Genomic DNA, 25,506 nt, shown 5'->3' with positions numbered 1-25,506 from the left:
AATTTGAAAAACAGGACTGAAACTAAAGAAGCAGCTCAAATGGAATAGAATGCTGTTTAGAGTATATGTGGCTGCAACATTAGGCTGAAGCTCCTCATTTACATTGTTGATTGAACCTATTGGTTGTGTGCAACAGACACTGAAGGAGACCTACTGGCTCAGAAAATTGCTTGGTTTGCTATGGATTCAGAATTAGTTAAAACCTATTTCTCCAAGTACTGTGGCTGGCTGATGGAATGAAATGCCAAACCCTACACTTAAAAGTGTGCCAGCAACACTGATTCCAACAACATGAAAAGGAAGGTAGTGATATTTTAGATCAGAAAAATAATAATTCACACAAGAGCCATTTGGATAAATTACTCTTAGGAGTAATTAAAAAAACATGGTAAAAGTGAGATCTTTTAAAAAAATTACAAACATAAAAGTCCTGGTCTTCTAAAAATAAGAAAAATGTGAAAGCCATCTCAGTCCATAATAGCAAAGCTATTTACATTTTTGCAGAGTTCATCATATTGCTTAGAAATAAACCATTTCTCTATAAAATAAGATGTGTTGCAAGTCATCATATTCAAATTGCAGAAAAAGACTCCACAGGATCATAAATATATTTCCTGTTGAATATGAATATATATCATGACAAATGTTTCTTTCTACCACTTCTAATTTTGCTTAGCTAGTGGAGCTAAATATAAACCAGAAAACTATACCTTTGTATCATGCCGTATTGTTGAGACTGGAGTGACTTCTTCTGATTTCTTCTTTTTATTCTGGTCCTCATCCTTCTCCTCTTCCGCCTTTTTCTCTGGAGTCACAGTGGTTATCAAGTTCGTTTGAGAGATGCCCTTTGTCGTGGCATACTGGCCAGTACCAACCTCTGCAGCAGACATAGAATCCTTCATGTACATTTCATGGTTTTCATTGACTGATGCTAAAAGCAAATATAATTTGAAGAGGTAAAGTCTAACATAAATTGCGCTGCAAAGCCAAATAAAAATAAATGTGGATTAAAGCAATTTGCCAAGGAGCTAAGAATATCATGTTTCAGAAACATGCAGAAACATGTATAATTACTAAGTAAATTTGCAAAGGGATTAAATATACAAGTGTGCATTTGCATACACACATATTAAGGCTTTATATGTATTCATACACATGCAGATGCTCCATAACACATATTCAGAATACATTTATAATATTAGTTGCTAGAATGCTCAACATCAAAAAACTAACATGATTTGAGCATGTTGCAGCGTTTCTTGCTTAAGAAAACGGTGTAAATAATAATCAATATGCAATGCGCATAGCAGGAAAGGGTTCTGTTTACTATTTTCATTATAATGTAACCAGATGCAATGCAACCAAAATGGAGCCAAATAGGAGGACAGTATAAACCTAAAAAAATAAAACTGTACATCCAAAGAAGATTCCATAATTTTTGGAAATGAAAAAGATTTTTTTAGAAAGCTGAGTATGTAAAAAACAATTTATAGGACTGGTATGATTGCATTGAAACATTATGATAAAAAAACACATCTCTAATAGTCCAAAAATTGTATGTTATGTTATTATGAATCAAAATTATACTTCTGTGTATATTACAGACCTTTTCCTCTATCCATATCAAATGTCACCACTCTATGGCAAATCAATCTATCTAGCTGTTTCAGAATTGCACTGTAAATCATAATGGTAGAAACCTTTTCCTAGAGTAAAATTCTGGCGGTGAGAAGCTATAATAATTTCCTTTCCATTTTTGTAGACTTAAATGATACCATGGTACTCTGCAAAACTGCCAATGGGGGGGGGGGGACAAACTAGATGTGTGACATTACTCAAGTTGTTAGCCCTTGCATGGTTGTTGTTTTGAAAACCAAAAAACAGCTTTAAGTAAGTCAGATCAGAATCATGACATGAGGCTTTATCACATTCCCTCTGTTACAGTCTTGATCAGAACTAGGCACCAATGGCAGTTTTCACTCCACTAAAAGTAGCAGGCATAGTTCCACTGACACTAATCAGAGAAACATCTGTCCAAGCATTAACTCACTTCCTCCTTCCCATTCTAAGGCCCAAAACTGGTTTGACCTCCCCATTCATACAACCTGCTACTTATTAAAGAACAAACAAACTGCAAGCACTAACTATTACAGTCCCATTTGGCCCTCCATGGTAAGTCCTGGGGAAACAGACTTACAATAACTGGTTCTGTAAGATTTTCCCCCATTTCCACCCTTATATATTGAACTTTCAAAAAATCTATTTTTTCTTTCCAATAAATCAGTGAGCCTCCTTTGGATCTGTACCAGAAGCAATGCTTTATGTTTATTTTATTGTGCCTTTATTTTGGCATTTTTCAGTTGTTAGATTCCTTACACAGTGTCCTGATGGGTGGCCTAAAAATCTTTTAAATTAATAAAATTATTTTTTTAAATTTTAAATAAAATTATTGCCTATGGCTATATAGTGCTAAAGGCTTCCATTTAATTTCAGTGATGCACATGGATGCCAACTGAAAGCTGAGCAACAACTTTGAAAGGAATAATAGTAACAATTATATGCATAACTTTTCTAAGATGTATCTGGCCTGAATAGAATATAGAAATTGGAAAACTAGAGCTTACACTAAGTATAGGCTTGAATCCAGAAAACCCAGGATCAAATCTCCTCTGTACTATGAATCTCGCTGGGCTTTCTTGAGCTAGTCACTATTTCTCAGCTGAACTACTTCACAAGTTTGTTGTATTATAAGCTGAGCTCTTTGGAGGATGAGCAAGATACAAATGAAATAACCAAATAGCCAGGTGTATACTTATGCCATTGAATTCATTGGTAACTTTACACAAGTATGCAGTTCCCCAAATTAGTAACCAGTGCAAAGTAAACCTACTCCATGGTTAATATCTAATTACCAATTTGTACTCATGCCATGTTCCACCTTTTTATATGCTTCACTCAGAGTGATTTTTCAAATTAATGTAGTCATAATTCTGTTCTGCCTCAACAAACCCTTTGGAAAAAAACCTAACCTGCACTTTTAGAATTCGAGTATATTATCTGAGATTTAGAGATACATGTACGTTCAATTTGTATGCACATCAAAAATTTCCCTCTATTAGTAAACTCAAATCACATTTTACACCCCCTATTTAAAAAAAGGGGGCTCATGTTCTGCCCAGAAAAAAACACTGTCCAATTAACCATGATGTAACCTATGCATGCATACAAGACAATGATTAGGGTTGTTCTGATCTGATTTTTGCTAGAGGTATTTACTTAATGAAAACTAAACAAAAGAAAAACAACACTGAGAACAATTTGTACTCTGAGATGCATGCATAGCAGCAAGGTCGCGAGTTGCTTGGTAACCAGCAGGAAGCATATTAGTACTCAAAAGGATCAAAATTAATGAGTGATAAGCACTCATGTTATCAGTTTCAGCAGGGAACACCAAGGATTATCACTAATTTATATGGATCACAATTTTTTCCATTGACCCCGGCAGTTTCTTGGTATCTGCTTTATGTTCTTTTTTTTATGTATAGAAATTTGAATAGCAGCTTCCTAGAAGACAGTTACATGCCGATTTTCTATCTGCAAATAAATAGTATTAAACTGAAAATTGATTAGGTGAGTTCACATTTTGAGCATCATGTTTTGTTAGTTTTAAAGGGTTGCAAATTGTCAATAAGCGTAAGCAACAAAAGTAGCAGTAAAGAGGGGGGAAAGAGCTAGCTCAGGAGCCTTGATTTGTCTTTCACAACATATATTAATTTATTTACACTGTATGCATGCAGGCGAGGCCAGAATCTAGGCAACACCTGAAAATTAGAATGCTGCTTACCTGGGACTCCACGGAGGTGGGGTTTGTGGCCTGGCCTGGCAGGAGCCTGGATCCGAGGCCTTCTTAGGCTACAGGTAGTCATTGAGGGATGCCAGCACCTCCCTCTGCAGCCATGTGGCATGCCCAGAGCCCTTGTTCAAGTGAGCCAGTCAGGAACAAGCTGAGGGGTAGGGCTGTGGACCTGACAACCCTAGCTCCCGGTTAAATCCATCTAATATTAATAAATACTAGCTGCACGCAGCCACCTCAGCTCCAATCCTTGCTGAACTTCCAACCCACTTGCCCTGTTTATGGGTCCTGCCCATAGGTGTGCAGGCAGCTATATGGAAATGACTTAATTTCCATATAGGCAGGCAGACAACTGGTGTGACACCAATCTGAAACCTAAAAACAGGAGTTCTGGTGGCAATTGTTTTATGTATTTATTTGAGTCTCTTTGGGATCTAGGTCAACTATCGGGTACATATTTGGTTGGAACACCCTAAAAAGCCGAGGGAAACAGAAAGCATTTCGGTAACTGAAGAAAGACCAGTGTTTGAAGGAATAGGTGGGCCAAAGTTGAAGTTTCATTGTTCTTCTTTCCACAGCTTTTGTGTACTGCCGTATGAATAAGCCCAGGAAATATTTATTTAATGGGCATTTTATAATGAATGAAGTATCATGCATATACTTACAAGCATCATCCGACAGAAGCTCAAGGGACATGAGATTACAAGAAGCTTAAATCTGTTCTCTAACAATATAAAAAAAATTAAGATAAAACTCCAAATAAAGACCATCAAGAGCATCTTACCCCCATCTAAGCTGCGAGACATTGTATAGCGTTTGCTTGATGAACGCTCAAAGTAAGGTGCTGGGCGGTCTATCAGTGCACTTGCTCTCCTTGTCTGGGCTTGTGTCCTTCCACTGTAGCGAAACTTGGAACCCAGTGTAAGAAATTTTTTGGGAGGAGCCTCTGGGAGCAAGAGCCTAGAACATATCACACAGAATGCTTGTGACGAATTGCAGGTTTTAAATGGGAAAAATGAAGTAAAAAATAAATTCTGGCCATCCATGTCTCTCTTCCATAATCCTTTATTTGAATAGATACGGTTCTAACACAGTGCTCCTGCGCATGCCTCCTCAAATGTAAATCCTGTTATATCCACTGGTACTAACACTCAGGCTAGGTGGACATAGATCTACAGCCTTAGTTTTATGCTAGAATTAAATACTGTAGAACCTTCCCGTCCCTCCCCTTCTGTCCCCTGCAACACGCCAGACACCCTCAAAATCTACTCCAGAGGGTTCTGCACATACAACCCATATATTATAGTTAGAAACAGCTGGATATTTTGAAGTCTTTGTCAAATAATAATAATAATAGTCTGCTATTCTTTTCAAAAACATGTATCAACAACTGCTTCTTCGCAAATATATCTACATATCTACAAACACACATACATGACATAGCCCAGTCATTTTGTGTGGCACTGACACTGATTATGTATTGGCTACGATATATAAGATATCATATCTAGGTGAATCAGCATACAGGTAGACTTCTCTCAAACCCACCACTACAGTAGTATTAAAACTTTCCACATGAACTTTGCCCCAGAATTCACTCTTCATTCTGGAGTTGGTATCCCTAATCTGACCCCACCCTAAAAAAGAATCCCTAGATAATATCAACTCATTATATAGGAACTGCTCTTCCACATCATTGGTGAAATTATCTTCATAGATGTAGTCCTGCCCAACCATGATTCTGGGTTTGGGGCTCATCCAAGGAAGAGGAGTGGGGCTCTTGCAGAGGCCTCAATTACCACCAGGGACCATGAAGTGCTTCCTCTTATAGTCAAGCATATATTTCGAATGTTTCTCTACACCAACGATCAAGAAGAATGCTACATTTTAATGGGTTGTATCCAATCTAGCCCTACTCAAAGGAGACCCATTTGATGTAAATGGACATTATATTTCTACTTGCCCAACAGAACAACCTCCCATCTCCTCTGCTGTTCTGGGGTGAGGGAGAGGCGAGAAAACCCTGCTGCACTAATAGAAGCCATTATGCTGGCTCCTGCGAGCAGAACTATTTAATTGTATCCTTCTTAAGTACATTTTAGTTTTTATTCTTCATTTCTATGTGTCATGTTTTAAAATATGAAAGAGATTGTATACCTGAAAAATGTATGATGTTCAACACATACTTTCCATAAACGCTTCGCAGCACGATGATTCGGTAATTTAAACCCAATTGTGCTTTCAAATTGCTCAAACTAGGAGAGAAAAGAACATTTAATTTCAAGTTAAGATGTAACAAATATACAATGAAGCATATTACCAACTCAAGCAATTTGTATATATCTGCATATATTACATACAAGCAGACTGGGTCAACACTGTTAGGGTTGCCAATGTAAGCAAATAATATGCAGTGTATTCTAGATTTATGGCTGCTCATGAAACCTTAATTTGGTCCCTTGCAGCCTGAATTGGCTACACAGACATTCCCAGGGGAATATATATTGTAAGTAAATATAATGGCATAAAACAGGATCAGTTCTGGTTTGCTAATAAACACCATGTCAGAGTTCTTCTACACATTTCAGATGTTGCTGGACTACCAGTGCCAGGCTGATGGGAGCTGAAGTCCAACAATACCTGGGGAGCTAAAAGTTGACAACCACGGACTTAGAAGAACTAGCATACAAAATCCACAACTATTTAAGAAAGGGATATTTGATTAATGTCTGTCAAAATATATGAAAGTGTATCTTAACTGCTATTAATAGGTTTTACTGGACTCATGGACCAACTATGAGATACGTCAAGTGCTGTAGAGAAGAAACTTAACACATCAAGACACTATTATTGCTACATTAATCAACTGTGACATAAGATTCTCATCTTGCCGCCACACAAAAATCAGCTGTTATTTCTGACAATGTGGTGCTCTGGGGTTTAAAAGTAGGCGAACAAAGTAACTTCCTATTCAGATATGAAGTTTAATAGCAGCTTCAACAACTCAATATCCCCAATACTAACCCAATCTTAGAAATGTTCTGATTAATAAACTATACAAGAATTAAAACATTGGGGTGGAGACTAAAATAATGTGAAAATGATGATCTTGGTAAGTAAACATTTGCCTAGTACAAAGAGGGTGAGGATGAATGAAGTAGAGTGCGTACGTAAGAAAGGACACAAGTGTATGCTACAATTCCTACTTGTGTGAATGCTGTCATATGTAGTTTGGTCCTCAGAAAGGCAAGGGGGGTGGTTCTGGCAACAGGGGAAATACAGCATAATGCCATGACTGCCATGGACTTGGTTACATACACTTGCATGAACTCAGTTAAAGATTATATGAAATTGGGCAACTGGAGTAGTCCAGTTTGCAAAAGGAACACTGAAATACATTCGGTTTGCTGAAGTCCACTTACTTCCCCTGGTCGGATTTTGATATAGAAGTTATTCCTCTTGTATGAAATTTTGAGAACCTTAGGCCAAGCAAATCTGTTTATTCTGAGTCTGTCCCGATATATCAAGAGACCACTTGCGCAAACCCCTAACATGATTTCAACTCCTTCAGAGTCCTAAAAAAAAGATGTTTCAAAATATGTTATTTTTTAATCTTTAGAGCATCAATGGTTCATTTCCATTTTCACAATCACAAGCTTTTTGAACATCAGATTGGAGGTGGACAGCATTCCTTTGTGGGGAATGCCATCCACTGAACCACAGAGTTATCCCATTTCCGGCAAAAACAGTTAATGTAATTAACAGAACACAAAATAAAAGACTTTCTTTCACTCAAATATCTATGCAGATTTCCTTCTGAAATGCCCTACAGTCTTTTCAAAACCTGTGCATATATTATATACATTTATCTAAGCTTTCGAAAAGATTTTATTCAGAATGCACTCAGAATAACATGCACTTCATAATTTTCTTCTGGTCAGCAACATTTTGCCAAAAACATGATCCATTTAATATATAATGACTAAGATGTAAACGTGTGATCTTAAACTGAGGAAGACTAAAGCCACATGTCAAGCCAAACCACTTTTTGCAGACACTGTTTCACCATATATAAGTACAGTACATTTTGGTTCGGTTAACTCTATTCCATGGCACCGATTACAGAACTTTCCACAGGTACGTAAGACAAAGGGCTGATTCACACACAATGGTAAGCCAAATCGTGGTCTGGAAAGAATGAGCAAGCATGAGCAAGCTCAGAGAGAAAATCATGACTGCTTTGGCGCTCCCACAGTCATCCTGCTGCCCTGATACCTGGAGCTAAGCCATAGGTTGGCTTAGCTTTTCATGCAAACTCAGTCTCAAGGTTTGTCTCACTCCCCAAAAGCCATGAGCTGCAACCAATGGTTTACCATTATTTTCTTACTGATTACCCACCTGCTTGCTTGTCACAAAGCCATGGTTTAGCTTAGCATTACATGCAGAAGAGGCCAGAGCCTCTTCAATGGCTCTGTGGACGCTGCACAATGTACCACTGAAACTACATGCCAGGTGAAGGATAGGACACTCTATAACATAGATCTGACTGAATTTCCCTTTTAGTTAAAAGTGCTTTAGCATTCTTTTTATTTTATAATCATCAGTTCATCAAAATATATTCAATAAACGAGACAATAAAATCAACAGATTATTTGCAGACATATTACTTAATGCATGAATGGCAACACTTCTAAGTTTCTAATCTGAACCATCCTGCTACTTAGACTGTACCTTGGCATGGTGCAGATCTACTCCGTACATGGACAATTTTTTTGCATTCTCCAAAAAATGCATCTCAGCTTCTGCAGGTGTCATTCCCCTAAAGATAATCAACATGAGTAGAAATAAACACACTTAAAAATGAACTTGTTTCCTGGAAAATAAATGTGTCCTTTATGATGATTTAAATGATTTCATGCAGTTGTCTGTTTTACACTATTATTCACTCCATCCAAGCATTTCCCCCTCAGTTTAATGCTTTGAAATTCAGTACATTTTTCTTGGAGGAGGATAGAATTCCAAAGGACTATCTTGTATACATTTCCCACCTGCTTATATTACCTGTGGCTTTTATGAAGCTCTATTACTTTGTCTTCCAGTTCTTTAGTATGGTTTGGTGCAAAGCGAAATTCACTGACGTAATCACTTCCGTATTCATCAGGATCATAATCTCCAAGCTCTGACTGAACTGTATAGGAGCCCAATAGTGCAAGTGTAACAAAAGAACATGGCAGTCGTCCAGAAACTATGTCATCTCTCAGCTGTAAACAGAGGTAGTACCTGCAAAAAAAATTGTTAAAAAAAACACCTCATTAACACCTCCATACCTCCGCAAGTTCTAGCAATTCACAAGCAGTTTAAAGGTTCCATTAAGCCTAGACAAGTGCAGAATCTTTCCTTTAACCAAAGTGGTAGGAAGCAGAAGAAAAGACAAACAGGAATGTGAAAGAAATCTCTTCTTTCCGTCATAGGGCAGTTGGGGGATGACCAGTTAGGTTGATACATAATGGAGCACTTGAAAACACAATCCCAAGAAGTGGTGTGCAAATATGAAGAAACAGTAGATGCAGTCAGAACTCCAGTTTTTATTTTAGGCACAACAGAGTTCTACCTCCCCACGCACTATATATTAATTAGAATAATTTATACATTGAGCAGAAGTGCCAAGGCTGTTTACAAACAAACAAAAACAACAAAATACCACAACAGAACCAGCTCAATAAAACAAAGTTGAAATTTCAAGTCACAATAAAACATTAGAATATCAGTCATAACAATCAGGAATGGTGGGAATTGGTTCTTCTCAGTATGTCACTGCTGTATTATTTTAATTGCAATTCATGTTTCCTCTTCTGCTTACTTTTCATTTAATGCTAACTACAAGCGGCAATTTCAGAAATATGTCTTTCACCTGCTAATGGTAGCAAAGAACTATTCCCTCCGTTTACTGGAGCATCTTTATATGTTCATGATTATGTGAATGCCACAGCCACTGTTAGGGACAGATGAGGTCTCCTAAGCTCAAATTTTCTGAGATTTTTCAGAGAAAGCACAGAGTTTTATTTGAGATGCTGTGGGAAACCCAGCCTTCCGCTATGACAGTTATCCAACCCTTCCCCAAAACTTACTGTAGGCAGGATGGGTCAGTCATTAGCAAGGAAGTCTGGTTCCCAGCAATGGAGGCTCATGAGTATGTGCAGCAAGCATGTGAAATGTAGTTTTCAAATGCTCTTTGCTACACTTCACAGGTTTCAGTGCACTGGATGCCATAAGGCTGAGGTGTTGTCTACTGCAAGCCAACCCTAATACACCTACCAACCCTTCAACAAAGGTAAGGGGATGGCAGTGAGGCAAGCTTATTATAAGTTAAACCTTTGGGCAGGGGGCAGGTGGATAAGGTTGCTACAGCTCCAATATCTACATTTCCTTCCATCACCCATTATCAGTATGGTAGTAAATAGTGTTCACCTCACATTATTCAAACAATTGTTTATTAATTGTTAGTTAGAGGTTGCCACCACCAATAACTTTTCATGACCAACTTATAAAGATTGCTGGGTGTTTTAAATACCTGGTAATATCTTCAGAAAGCTGGGCAGGATCAGGAGGATAGAATTTCACATTAAAAGAGAAATGCCAAGCACCACCTATAAGAAAACAAAACTTAATTAGGATTCTCTGCATACCGTGTCCAATACTGGATATCCAGTTGTCTGAACCATTTCCTTTGCTTTCATAATTGAAGATTGAAGGCTCCTAACTTAACAAAAAATAAATAAAAAGAATTGTCCCTCGGCAAACAGCAACTTATCTGAAGTGTCTGCAAAAACTTGTAGACCCAGGACAATTTTCTTGGCTAAGATACGGTTTACACAATCAAATACAAAGATAAGAACAATGCCACCTAAACATTTAGCAAGGTTGTGCCCACTGAGTGAAGCATATAGTTATTTCTATAAACACATTCATCAGCACCTTGGGGATATCTATCTCAGCAGAATTTCTTTGTCCTTCACCATGTACAAAATTGTAAAGATAAAACATAGAGGTCATTACTCAGAAGCAGCCCTGAAAGCCTCAAGATGAGGCAATAATACCACTACAGTCAACTAGCCAGCTTAGTTCCCCTGCTCCGACCAGTTACATTGCTTATTAGTCTTAAAATGGTTCGGTCTTGCTACAAGAACGCTCTGACAAAGCAAAGAGGTATAAACATTTGCATTTTACAGCCTGATCTTGTATACCAGAAAATAAAATAAAATGAGAGGTTGTTTTGGTTTGTTACTATAGTATGTATCTTTGTGTTTTTATGTTGTAAACCACCCTGTGTTCTTCAGCTGAAGGGATGTTTAGAAATTTAATAAATAAAATAAATATCACCAGTGCCCTTTCTTGGGCCTGGCCTCAGTCATTCAAGTTCTAATGACAATCAGGTTACCATAATGCACTCTTTTGTGGGATACTCCCTTGAATGCAGCCTGGAAACTTCCAACAGGTTCATAATGCAAAGCTGCCAGAGTTCTGACTGGACCTAACAGAACAGCGAATGCTGATGGGGTTGTAGTCCATACCATCTGGACAGCATCAGGCTGGTGAAGGCTGCAATGTACTGATATTACACACATCCTTTAACCACAACACTGTGTACCAATTTTTTTTCCTTGATTCAAAATTGCTTTTGACCTTTACAGCTCTCAGTGGCCTGTAACTGGAGTATCTCTAGATTAATCTTCCTTCCCATGAGTCTAACCCTGAGGCTTTTCTCCAGATCACCTCACTATCGGATACCTGGTGAGAAGGGGAAAGTGCCTTTTTGGTTGTGATGCAACTAAACTTCTGTAATGTTCTTCGGAAAAGGTACACACAATTTTTAAAAACACGATGCTGCTTTAAATAAGGATTCGACCGCTGCTGCTTTTAAACTTGTCTTGTAAGTCTGTTTTTAAACATGTACTGTAATTGTTACGTTCCTGCTTGCTTGCAGTTTTTATTATTTATAAAATGCCTTGAATATTTTAATAGAAAGACAGGGTAGAAATGTTTAGAAATAAAACATATAACAAATTCAGCCCACTAAGGTAAGTAAATAAGCTTTATTGTACTAGCCAAAGGCCATGACTAAACCATACAAACACTATGCGGAAAGGGAATATCTATATGCCTATAAAACTATATAAAAAACAGAGTCACTGCCTGAACCATCAAAATCATAAAATGCAGATGAACATGTAGACTGGGGACTCCACACAACATACAATATTTTTCTATTTAGACCTCTGAATATCCCTTACAGTTTACTGAAATTCTGCCCAAGTTCTTCTTCCACTAAGGTGCCATATATCTTACCAGCAGAAGTTGTGTAAAGTATATCTTTTAATTTCAGTTTTAAGTACTTTTCTACTTTGCAACATCCTATTTTTAACTATTTAAACTGAGCACGTCATGATGAATATGCATGTTGAAGGTGTGTCAAGTTTCATTACTGAAGCCTTGGTGTGCTTGACAGTAGAGGGGTCATGTTAATCTTGGCAGTACAATATCTATTAAATTGTGTGCAAATTTCCTACAGGTTTTGTCCTTTAGGGTCTGGAATGTTATATACATGAATGAACCTCTGCCCTTACAAAATACAAAGACTCTCTTTTCTTGGTCCTTCCTTATATATATTTCTGCTTGAACAAGTCCTTCGCTTGAACAAAGCTCTTGGTTTATTCAGGAAAAACAGACTTCTAAATGGCAATTAATCAGAGATCTTAACAATCCTGGTGTACAAATCTCTGAGCTACTTTGGAAAATGTTTGGATTCCATTCATTTGTTTGGGAAAAGCAAGAAAGACTTCAAGCAAGCCTGCTGTGCTGTACTGATTTTAGAAAAAAGGCAGAGTCCATATTTCTTTCCCACATTGGGTAAAACAAAGAAACAGGGTGAGAAAAACTGTATACATACTTTTGCCAAATTTTCTTAGCTGCCATTGAACATTATTACTTTTAACTGCAATGATAACTGGGTGCCTTTCAGGGTAGAGGATCCCAAAGGAGATTCCGTGTGCTAATGAATTTTTGTCTATGATTTGCATTCTTAAATTATCAGTCAATAATATTTTATGTCTGGTAATACTGGGTTCCTAAAGTAATTCTCTGAAACAGCAAGTTTTGCATTTTATATGCTACAACTGCATCTCTTCCAACTGTCAAGAGCAGGACTAGACTTTGCTGTTCAGGATAATCTCCTGCAGTTACCATTGTTCACATTTGGCTAAGAAGTCTACATCAGATGAATCTACCATAACAAACACTGCACATTTTCTTGACTACATCAATACTGATTTTTAAAAATGGCAAGCAGCTGAAACCATTGCTGTCACATATAAACCTAGTTCAACTGAAATCCATGTGCTTAGGCTTTCAAAACAGGTTTACATAATTTGGCTATTCAAAGCAGACATTTCTTTACAGAAATTTTGATGTTTTAAAGCATTTACAACATTTTATTAAATATTTCTCATTACAAGTATACCACTTCGCTCATACTATAAATTAACATTTGTAAACCAGAAACCATGTTTTAATTCCAGATGGAGAACGCTTCCTACCAAATGTAATTGCTTGCATATACTTGGCCACTGGAAAGATTTTATTTGTGAAGTGTGATTGAGAATGAACACTGACATCTGTTTGCTACAGCAAATTCCATGTGTATGCATTACACCAAGTTTGTAGAAAGGATCTTAAATATTCGACTTGGATGCCTTTATGCTTAATTTATGCTGGGTACTTTTAGGTTTCTAAAGCAGCTCACAAGTACATTTGCATGTCAAGCACTGGTAACAGGAGAAAGGAAGTATAAAATTGGGTAACAATTTAAAAATACAAGGTAGATTTAAAAATACAAGGTAGAATCACAGATATATAGACCTCTTCTACAGGTATAATCACATCTTTTAGGCAGCATTCCTAATGTTACTTACCTGGAAGGAATCCCTATTTAAAACTTACAGTTAATGTCTTTAAAATGATTTAGCACAACTTACTTCGGATCTGCTTTTTTATTTCCTTGGCTGGGTCCAACCAATTCTGAAAATAAGTATTTAAAATATTTGAATGTACAAACATGTTTTTAAAATCATCAAGAAGAACAACAGCAACTAATCATTTGTTTATACCTCATCCATCTGACTGCGTTACACCAACCACTCTGGATGGCTTCCAAAGTATAAAAACACAACTGTGCATCAAATATTAAAAACTTCCCAAATACAGGGCTGCCAGCAGATGTCTACAAAAGGTTGTGTAATTGTTTATCTCTCTGACATCTGATGGGAGGGCATTCCACAGTGCGGGAGCCACTACTGAGAAGGCCCTCTGCCTGGTTCCCTGTAACCTCACTTCTCACAATGAGGGAATCACCAGAAGGCCCTCGGAGCTGGATCTCAGTGTCCAGGACTGGAAGGGACCCCACTCCATTATGAAAAGTGCAACACTGTTGCTGACAGGAGGATGCTACTGCCTCCACTCTGACCAGTTTTGAAGGCTGATGATTCTGAAAACACAAACTCAGTATCATTAATAAGACTGAAATGCTTGGATTTGATATATTTTCCCTATTTTATCCTTTCTTTATGAATTTCCTAAATTCTTGTCTAATTTTACCTTTTGGCTTTCCATATCTTTGTATGTTAACCCGAAGTAATCTTTTTCCAGCAGGTTCAGATGTTCACACACTTTGTCAAACAGCACCTGGCCTTTTGAACGTTTCTACAGAGAAAGTATAGGAAATTAAAAGTTTGAGTATCAAAACACACGAACCTTTAAAAAAATCAAGACAGCTTAAAATAATTAAGTGAACATTCATTTAATTTCATGCTAAAAGTTTGATATTAACTGGGTCATAATATGAATTTTCCACGCCTGAAATACTTCCTTCTATTGTAAGCTATGTTGCCTTACCATTAAATTATTACTTTAAATGCAATAAAAACATAATGGGAAGGATCCATCCTATGCAGCTCACAAAATTCAGTTTTCCTGGCCCCTTCTCCACACTGAACCCATCCCAAAAAACAGAATGGCACAGGGTGGGACATGGGAGACTGCAGCCGGAAGGAAAAATTAGCAGAATTTGGGGAAAGAGGGTTCCCCTAAATGCAGCTTTCGATCCAAGTCTGTTCTCTTCAATATTATTTGCAACAGGCCCAATGGTAGGGAACATTTTCAGCACATATGCAGAAGTTGAAAGCGTTAACGTCTTATTGGCTCTCAATGGAACTGTCCTGATTTCTGAAATTAACTTGGACTTTTTGTAAAACTGAATATAACTTACCTAAAATTAGAATGTCATGGTCTCAGGGCTAGGAACATCAAGTATGCCTAAAGGGCAGGATATGCATCATGCAAATGTAATTTTTATAACAGTGAATGCATAGGGGTTAAGGAAAACCAAAGCTGATTGTTTCCCCAGGGGTGGGGGTGGTGTTCCTCTTGATCAAAGAATTCTGCACACAATCCAATAGAGGATTTCATGGTTGTCTAGATAATGCATTGCCTTCCCTGTACTTGCAAAGGAATTTCCAAACAGCACTGCAATAAGACATTATTGGCCAATTTAAAATGAAGAATTCTTTTTTTTCAATACGGCATTCATGACTCAATTACGATTGAGCCAGAGGGACTTTGCTCACCACTAGACGAAATACGTTGGGTTGGAAGAGTTTAAATTACAAGATAACACAGATGTGATAATATCTAGTAAGATGAATAACTATGACAACATTTTGAAGGAAATGTAAATTACTGTAGCATTTTGAAACTTTTGAGATAATTTACTGGAGATTAAATGAAAGCAGGGCAGGGGTTTTATAAGGCTATCTGGAATCTGAAATAATATTCACTGTTATCTGGCCTGAATTCACCATTTTGAGAATTTTGACAGCATTAACAAAGAATAACACACACAGCACACAAGCATCAACAATCAAGCAGAACTGCTCCCTGGTCTCCAGCCTTTGACATTTTCACCTCTGCAGCTTAAAGGTACCCCTGCCCGTACAGGCCAGTCTTGACAGACTCTAGGGTTGTGCGCTCATCTCACTCTATAGACCGGAAGCCAGCGCTGTCCGCAGACACTTCCGGGTCACGTGGCCAGCGTGACGAAGCTGCTCTGGTGAGCCAGAGCCGCACATGGAAACGCCGTTTACCTTCCCGCTAATAAGCGGTCCCTATTTATCTACTTGTACCCGAGGGTGCTTTCGAACTGCTAGGTTGGCAGGCGCTGGGACCGAGCAACGGGAGCGCACCCCGCCGCGGGGATTCGAACCGCCGACCATGTGATCGGCAAGTCCTAGGCGCTGAGGTTTTACCCACAGCGCCCCCCGCGTCCCTCTGCAGCTTAGCCAACCTATAAACAAACCTCAAGCTCCCTTCATTAGAGATGCAACTATGGACACTTCTCAGTATACCCCTCATTCCTTTGTGGCAGATGTCACTGCAAGACGTGCACACTGGCCCAAACACTGGCACTCTTCTCAACAGTTACAAACTGGAGTTCACCTCCAATCTGTCTCCAAGATTCTTGCTGTCTCCGATATCCAACGATCCACAAAAATGCTCCAGTGAAGCATCTTCTACAAGCAGAAGCCATAGAACCAGTTCCCAGGGAACAATTTTGCTATGGAATCTGTTCAACATTCTTTGTGGTTCTGAAGAAGGAGGGAACATCATGGAGAGCAATCCTAGATCTAAAATTCCTCAACTGATCCGTCCAGTACAGGAAATTCAGAATAGAAACCCTAAGCTCTCATCAAAGAAGTTATCTACCCTCAGGATCTGTTCAAATCTATAGCTCTCCAGGAAGAAGCCTATCTTCCCAGCCCAATCTGTTCTGGGGTGTGTGGTGAGCAGAGGTCAGAGGTATTGCTTCTGGTGAGGTTTGTTGCACAAGACCTCACAATCAAGTTTCAATGTTCTACAACTGCTTTGAGTTTCTGAATCAATATTTTAAGCTACATTAAGTGGTTAGAATTCATGTGCTTTCCTTTAACAGTGCATGTACGTTTACCTTTTTGAAGAAACTGTTTCTATTCAGAAAGAAGTTTGAAAATTTGGGGGATATTATATTAGTTTTCAGTTTAGTCACTATAAAACAGAGTGATTATGTAATGTGTACTCTTGAATATTTAACTGATTTCAGCATTTGTATGTCAGCCCAGAACATTTAGCTCTCTGCGTGGTTTACAACGAAAAGTAAAATAAAAATAGAAACGTAAATATATGAAATAAAACATGAAACCACAAAAACAAAGCTCTTCATACCCCCCAAAATCAGAAGCACAAATTTAAAAACTGTGAGGCCCAGAATATATAAGATATTTAGGAAGCCTAGCTGAACAGAAATGACTTTGGTGATGAAAATACCACAAAGCTGGTGCCATGAGAGACTCACTGGGGAGGATGTTTCATAACCGTAGTGCCACTGCTAGAAAAGCCCCTCTTCCTGATGCCTACCTGCCTCATTTCATTTGGTGAGGGCAACTAAAGCAGGATATATCTGAATATAATGCTCTAGAAAATCCAGGAATTATTTTGATTGTACACCCTTCAGACTGAGATTTCTGAACTATTTTGTTTTAGGAAACATAAACACAGCCCCAACTGTTAGGGGAAGATGCCTAAAAACACCCAAAAAGCTTTATAACCGTGAGGTACAAAACATAACAGGAATGCACTATCTGCATTAAAAATAATGAGTAATCTCTACAACATTACAAGTGCCATTATTAAACTAATTTGTACTGAAACAAAATTATGCTAATTCATTTCATTCCACAGCTTCCTCCAAAGGCCATACATTTAGCCTCAAATTATTAAAGTTCCTCAGAAAGAAATAATGAAAAAGGGGAAGTCACTATGCAATTATCTATAGAGTCCTCAAGAAATCATTTAGGATGATAGAAATGGGCAGCACATAGGAAGAAGAAAATTATGTTTTCCACCAAACTGTCAACTTTGCCTGAGTTTTTCCAGGTAATTTTGCAAAAGGGAGAAAAGATTTTATTATCTCCATTTAGAAGACTGAGAAAAATATTAAAAAACCAATAAACCTCTCCAAGGTGAAAAACAACAGGGGACAGATACTCTTTGTGTTCCTTAATTGCTACACATTCTAGATTCAGTTTTCACCAACATAAGGCTTAGTTGACAATCACTTAGGGATGTAAATTGAAGGAACTAATTCAAGACATAATTGTCATGAGCCCTGATTGTGGGTTTGTTTTTCTGTAAATCCTTTGCAACACCCTTTCATATACACCTAGCAAGAAGTTCCAGATCAATTTAACAGGGAACATGATACATGCTAAAAAGAACTATTTCGGTAATATCTAACACCATATGCTTTCAAATATGGGTCAGCAGCTTGAGGTACTACAGTGTAATTAGACAGTGAGGTAGAGGTACTTGCTTAATTGGAGGAACAAGTGTGATATTTGATTTTTCTGGAATTTTGTTGTCCATTTTAGTATCTGTCAATGCAGATGTGCTAGCTGAAAGACTGTTGGCAGATTATTAACAAAATTGCTGGGCTCAGATTTATATTAAAATTCAAGGGTGCAATTTGCATCTTTTTGCATTTTCATGATGACAATACAGCACCTTGTCAATTTAAAAGCCAGGCAAGGTCAAAAATCAAAGATGTTTCAGCTGGCAAATCCATATGCTGGCACAGCTGACTGCTTTGATAAGCAATAAGCAGTTGCTGGTTAAAGGTGTTTTACTGGAGGCCTGCAGGAGGCAGGTGCCTTTTTTAATATGTAACTTTAAGAGGTGAACATTCATTGGCAGCAAATATACAACAAGTGACCAAACATTGAAATTCAAATTACCATCAAAACCCCATTGTGTTGGATAGGAGAGGAGAAGGGAACACACAACAATGGTTTGCAATATACCAGTTAAATTAGCGCATCATGCAATTTCTGATGTGCACATTCCACTGTGGCTTCATCTGACTTATAACGAGATCAAGCAAACAAAAGTATATGCTTCTTGGAGACAGATATGCAGGCAACCATGTATATAGCACATATCTCCAAAACGTGTTAATTAATTTATTTAGAAAAAAAATCTATGAACTACTTACGGTAATCAAAGCTGTATACAGAAAGTAATATAAAATAATTGTCAACGATACACCCCAAAAAATCAGCTTTTTAAAAAAACAAAAACAAATATGCAACACTAAATTGCATTCCTAGGTAGACTTGTTGAAATAAAAATGAAACAATATAGCGTGGGTGCCTGCCTAAGAAGAAGTGTTCCAAAGCACAGATATTGCAACACTAAAAGATACAATGCTCCACAAAAGAGGAACAAAGACCCAAAAAGAGAAGTGGCTGAGTAAGTACATGTGGAGCAAGGTGATCCTTCAAGCAAACTGGTCCCAAGCCATTCGGAGCTTTATATACCAATAGGAAAACCTTGAATTTGGCCAGGTAATAAAGAGGAAGTCAGTGCAGGTCTTTAAGTAAAGGTAATATTGTGGTAAGATCTCAGTCCTGCCAGCAGTTGTGTTGCGTTTAGACTGTAACTAAAGAGAACCAAAGGGATTATATTTCAGTTAGTAGTTTCCTAACAGCACAAACCAACTCTAGGCCTGAAAGAATTAAGAGTCTGGCAACACACCATTCAATTATTTTTTTTAAAAAAAAAATCAACGGTGGCAACAGGACTAAATAATTTATACACCCCAAACCATTATTTATTGTTGCCTTTGCTGAAAAGAAAAGGAGATGGACAAAGAGAGACTCTAGGCCCCCCAAGCTCTAGATCTTAGTCCCAAAGCATTTTTATGTTCCAGATTGCTTTCACCAATCACTTTTGCAGTTTCCTTTTGCTTCTCAAGTCTTTTAAATGTATTCTTACAACTTTGCCTGTTCTTCTGTCTATTAGGACAATTCTTCACCATTTCACCTTAGCTGCTATTTACATTACAAAATGTGCATATTAATTCCATGAGTACAGTTGATGTCTCAAATGGTTTGGCCCCTGACACCAACAATTTGTTTAAAGAGCTGCAATTTTAAAGCCTCTATGGCATAAAAAGTGCTGTATTTTAATCTATTTTAACTGCTGGTTATATTATAAATGATTTGCATTTGTAACAAAACTAGCAATAAATTGTACTGTATTGATTTTATAGTCATTTGTATTATATTGAGAGCCGCACTGGCTGAATAATTGTATACAAATACACAAAATGAGTGAATAAGTAAATGTTTAATATAAGAAAGCAGTCAGTTTAACTAAAGCTAGTCCATGGACCTTAGAATTCAGCTTCTGAACTTTCTCAAGTAACCTTAAGCACCCAACAGCCTAGTACTAATGTATCCTGGCCCATAGCCAACAGCAGCCTGAAGGACCATGGTGCCCTGCCCTGGGAGCCCACCCCCTCATATATTGAGCAAATCACACTGGCATTGAAAAAAGCAGAGGCTGAGAAGACATTGCAAGCCTCATGGCATTAGAGGAAAAAGTGGAAACAATAGGGAGGAGGTTTGACTACAGTCACAGTCATACTGATGAGTCCTTTGTTAGTCTGCAAATAAATATATGGGTTATCACAATTTGCAGCAAACAATGTTAAACATTAACTCGTTAGTATAAAGTAATTTGTGTTCTAATATATATATATATATATACACACACACACGTAACTCACAACTTACACACATTTAACTTGTGTGTGTTCAGCACTTGGCAGATAAATAACTAAATGAATATGCGGAAAGTGGGCAGGGTTCTGAGAAAAATGACTCTGGCAATCCCACCCGCCATTGAACCCAGTAGGTTTAGACTTTATGTGCAATCCCCAGAGTGTAAGTTGAGAATTCCCTGTATGTGTATGCCATTTACAATACCAATAATTTAATGTCACAGTTCTTAAACAAAGTTTTCTTCCTTTTTATGTATCCTTTGAAGAATGTCACAGTTCTTAAACAGTTTTCTTCATTTTTATGTGTGCTTTTGAAGATATGTATCGGTTTGAAAATGGCTTAATATACAGCACCCACATAATTTAGCAATAATGATTGAAGTATGCGAGGAAATATTGACTACAAATTAAACATCTGGTGGATTATTATAAATGCCTATTATTCAGTTTAAATACTAGGGTATACTTTGGGGGAATTTCTTAGGACAGAGAAATAATGAAGAGATAAAGCAATTTTACAAGCTAATTGTTCTCCCTAAACTGTTTGTGTCTCGGACTATTGCACTGGGAGAATGTTTAATAGAGTATAAGCTCAAGACTATGGCTCATTATATGACAATCTCTACAGAGTGTTTCTCAGCTACAAAGGGAACTGTGGGACTTGCTATTTGCCATATAACCAATAAAGAATCTACACCATGGATAGATGCTCTGAAGCAACAAGCCCTTCAAAGTGTTCAAAGAGTGCTGTCATTCCCCTTTCGGTCTTCAGGGTAAATATGCCAAATCCCTTTACCAATTTTTCATAGGAAGGGGTATCCATAATGTGAGAATCTTCACTACCCTCCTATGGATCCCATCCAAACTTCCTGTATCTATCTTAAAGTAAAGCACCCAGAAGTGGGCACTGTACTGCTGAAGATGACTGTGTAATGCAGAACGAAGTGGACCTAAAATGAAATAAGCAAAGAAATACGTCATACCCCCTACAAAAGGGAGTATGCCAGTGAGCAAACTTCTAGACTAAATAAGAAGATGGGTCCATCCAGACTGAAAGAAAAAACTGAATGCAGTATAGACATTATATTACCAGATAGCAAAGAGGAATCAATAAGCATATCACACACATACCCTGTGAGAAATAGAAAGAAAGAAATATATATACACACAAAAATACACACACCTGTCTATGTAGGGCAAGGACAGTTAACCTTTCTTCTGTTAAAGGAAATTGAGGACTGGCCACCTCTCAGAGGGTGACATACCAGTGGTGGCTATGGCCAATGCACATGTGTGGAGGCACACACACAGCATACAGATAGGCAGGAAGGCATGCACACCGAGTCACACATTCGGGCATGCAACACTGCAATGAAGACTTTAAAATGCTTTGGTTCTGCTCTCTCACAGCAGTGCTAGAGTGGGAGGCTTTCCTACTCAACTCTGCATCTAGAGCAAAGTGAAAGCATTTCTCAATTGCAGTGCTAAGAAATGAGGCAATCCTACCTCAGCACTGTAATGGAGAAGAAAAACAAATCAATGTGTTCAGTCATTCAATCAACACATTCAAATGTATTCTTGCCTGGCAAAGGCACCTGTTCTGCTCTTCTGGTTTGGTACTACTGCAAAAAAGAAAAGAAAGAAAGCTTTCTTTCCTGTTTCCTTGTGTCAAAAACCTTGCCATTGTACCATTGGGAGGGAGAAGTGCCTTTGTAGGGTAACTGAGGCAGAGGCTCCTGATTTCTGGAGCACTGGTGATACCCTACAGTATCCCTCAGCAGAACATTTTTTTAAGCAATTAACTGCCAAATTATTGAGGGTCCTGGGAGCCACCCAAACCGCTTGGGGGGGGGGGCAAATTCAGCCCATGGGCCGCAGATCACATACCCTGATCTAGGGTCAGGCAGTAAATATAAACAACTTGAAACATCACTTTACCCATCCTAAACCAACTATAATGATCCCTTTAGTGAAGAAAAGCCTGAAGGTTTAGCCAGTTGTCAGGAACACTTTGTCTGTAATACAGTAATAGCACATGTCCACCACTTCCAGTTGACTGATTTCAATGTTTACAGTAGGTCAGTCATATGAACTGTTGACTTCTGGGCAGAAACAATTTAACTGTACAAGTTCCTTTCTTGTGATATAAGCATTTAAAAGCCCGAAAAGCTAACAATGTTCCACCAAACTTTGCTCTTAATGCAGGAGGTCTAGGTCAAGAGTTTGCAAGCAGAACAGTATGTAAAATTTAAGGGAGTGAACATTCAGAGTATGCCTCTATTTGCATTTCCCTCCTTTCCCAATACTAATATAGCCTTTTTGTAACAATAGTGGAGTGTCCCATCCTATACCAGCCTAATCTAAATAGCAGGTTTGCTCATGTGTGAGTGAGAGAGTGCACACAGGTGACAAGATTAATACTACCCATTTTCATTTTAAATCCCATGAGATTTATGACACAATGTTGCATAACTATTTCTTGCAGTAAAAATGTCACTGCACATATACATTCCCTAGCATTAGAACATAGGAAGATGGCTTATATACAAACTTTTACTGACTAAACACCCATTAGCTTGTTCAATTAGCATGGTATTGTCTACAGACTTGCAGGATCTCATAGACTTGGGACTTTCTGCATGCAAGGCGAATGTTCTGTCCCTGATAGTCTTTTAGTGAATTCTTTCAGTGCAAATATAGAAAATACAGAATTACCATATAGCCTTGTGTCTGAATGCTGAAACACCTATCCTTTGAGAACGGATGATAAAGTTTGACTAAGGAGCTTACTGCTAACGTTCTTCTATCAGTTATCATTCCATCAAAATATGAGTTTTGTCACTTTCCTTAAGAACTGCAGGCAGTCAACAGATTAATAACATTTAAACTAATTGGATTCAGCTAAGAAATGGAAATACCAATAAATGAGGCAATAATAATAATAATATGCAATACTTTAAAGACTTGTAAAAATTCACTGAGTTATCCTGGTACTGCCACACAGGGAACCCTCCTTTAAAACAGTTGCAACACAGGCAGCTATTGATGCATCATCTTTAACACTGATTTGCAAACTCAGGGTTAACTGAAAATCCTTTGAACATTCTTAATCAAAATCCTAAAATACCCCTGGTTCACTTCTGTCGGGGAAAAAATGCTTCACAAATGCACAGACATTCCTTACTATGTGGCTTGTAAGGAAGAGCAAGGTGGCAATTTATGGGAGTAAGCCCCATTGAACTTAATGGCTTTTACTTCTGAGGAAATGTGCACATGATTGCGCTGTAAACCTTACACAGGCAGGCTAGGTTGTTGGCCTGAATTAACACCTTGTTTCTATCAGGGCATTTATTCCAGACTATTTTCCTTTGTTCTCCTTCTTCATTCACAGGACATTGCATGCATGCCAGCAAATGAATTATCTTGAATAAAATATTCATTTGTTCTAAGCATAAAGACACAAAGAGAAGTAGCGTTTGGCATTTCTGGACATGTTGTTCTTAGTCCACAATAATAGTTTTGCCATGTAATATAGAAATCCCATAACAAAAACTTGGTGACAACCTTTCTTGCTACTCAACTGGCAACAGCTTAACTCATTCAAGCAGCAAACTAAAATGTTAAATATCTGTTACCTAAAATGTCACGTGGGAACCATTAATTTGTGTCTTCTAGTTATCCAAAATAATGGCCTGTAGTAACATGCCTGTAGCACAATGAGTAGCTTATTTTTGTTTTATAAAGAGCTTAGTTCAATAATACTATGTTAAATTTCAATTTGTGGTCTTCAAATGTAGATATTTTAAACACACATTCTTTTGCTACTCTATCATAGATTGTTTCTTTATTCCATATAGCATGTTTGGATCTGTCTGTATTAAAAACGATCCTTGCTGTGCAATTTTTAAAACTTGCTTAAAATGTAATGCTCATGATATGAAGGAATAGTACAGCACAATTCTATGCATTGTTTACCCCAATGTAAGCCCCACTAAATACCATGTGTGTACAGGATTGCAGTCTACAACCTCCACTGAATCTCATACTGCCTCTGTGTTGCAAGTACACATTAATGTAAATTAAGCTTCATTAGAAATAAACTTCTTATGATCAGTTAGAAAGTGTTGATAATACTCAGTTAAGGGCTTCTGATTTTTCCATTTAATTTCACACACACCCTTTAATCTATTAAACAAAAAAACAACAACACATAGTGCTGGAGACAAATGGCAATGCTAACAATTTACCCAGCAACACAGTTGCATTATATCTGCATTTAAAATGTCTTCTTCTAATAGATTTTCAGTGTGCAGATCAATGTCTCACACTTTTGTATATTATAGTAACAATCATACAAGTGTCAGTGACATTGTATAATATGGCACACTTTCTATTGGGGCCAAGAGTTTATTTTTAATAACCCTTGAGCTCACAATCCTAAAAAGCCAGCACTAATCTAAACAGAAAAAAGCCCCAACAACCAAAGGATTGCTAAATCCCAATAAGAAGATTGGTGACCTAGTCCTCATTTTGGAATCAGACCAAATTAGGGCCTTTTCTCATGACATCAACAACAGAGCTCTCAGCAGGCCTAGTATTATGAACTAAAACTGTAATATTCAGGATGGTTTCTTAAATTTTATGAAATTACACATGCAGGGGCAGAAACAAACATGTAGCCACACATCCTCACACATACAAGCTACCCACACATGGTTTTATAATCTGTCTGAAGCTATTGGTATGCAACAGACCCACGCTAGTTACTCCAGCCTCTCTCTTTCAAGAATCCTAGTGCGGCAACCCTTGTAGCTTGAATTCAAAGTTCTAACCTGTAACCTGCTCTAAAGCTGCTGTGCAGGTAAGGGGGAAAGAGAGAAAAGGCAATTCAGGCACATTTTTTAGAATAAGTGGATTGAATTGAACAGTCCAGGGAGAAAATAAGCCC

At 37.8% G+C, this 25,506-nt stretch overlaps 1 protein-coding gene and 1 long non-coding RNA gene across 26 annotated transcripts in view; one reads left to right on the top strand and one right to left on the bottom strand.

The window, feature by feature from the left end:
• LOC309539212 overlaps window positions 1-13,110 on the top strand; it is a 46,382-nt gene extending 33,272 nt beyond the window's left edge. Inside the window, exons 4-5 of one of the 2 annotated variants that reach the window (XR_014222764.1) lie at window positions 10,102-10,184; window positions 11,349-13,110. This is a non-coding gene — a long non-coding RNA (uncharacterized lncRNA). Of the gene's footprint in view, window positions 1-4,431; window positions 4,628-10,101; window positions 10,185-11,348 lie in introns of those variants that run through there. The other variant, XR_014222765.1, reaches the window with a different exon arrangement.
• The window catches only part of EPB41L3 (erythrocyte membrane protein band 4.1 like 3), a 134,030-nt gene that overhangs the window by 29,237 nt on the left and 79,287 nt on the right, over window positions 1-25,506 (bottom strand). For 20 of the 24 annotated variants that reach the window (XR_014222760.1, XM_082235108.1, XM_082235107.1 and 17 more), the window contains exons 4-12: window positions 14,504-14,608; window positions 13,885-13,927; window positions 10,425-10,500; window positions 8,915-9,133; window positions 8,585-8,672; window positions 7,276-7,428; window positions 6,011-6,108; window positions 4,638-4,813; window positions 711-931 (exon numbers count right to left, since the gene is read on the bottom strand). Coding sequence is in view for 23 of the 24 variants with exons in the window: in XM_082235108.1 (XP_082091234.1) it covers window positions 711-931; window positions 4,638-4,813; window positions 6,011-6,108; window positions 7,276-7,428; window positions 8,585-8,672; window positions 8,915-9,133; window positions 10,425-10,500; window positions 13,885-13,927; window positions 14,504-14,608 (1,179 nt within the window). In the remaining variant the exon portion in view is untranslated. The remainder of the gene's footprint in view (window positions 1-710; window positions 932-4,637; window positions 4,814-6,010; window positions 6,109-7,275; window positions 7,429-8,584; window positions 8,673-8,914; window positions 9,134-10,424; window positions 10,501-13,884; window positions 13,928-14,503; window positions 14,609-25,506) is intronic. The other 4 variants (XM_082235126.1, XM_082235106.1, XM_082235110.1 and 1 more) reach the window with 1 other exon arrangement.

This window comes from Podarcis vaucheri (genome assembly GCF_965113315.1).
Source record: "Podarcis vaucheri genome assembly, chromosome: 8".
Classification (NCBI taxonomy): domain Eukaryota; kingdom Metazoa; phylum Chordata; class Lepidosauria; order Squamata; family Lacertidae; genus Podarcis; species Podarcis vaucheri.
This window is presented reverse-complemented; position numbering and strand designations above follow the sequence as displayed.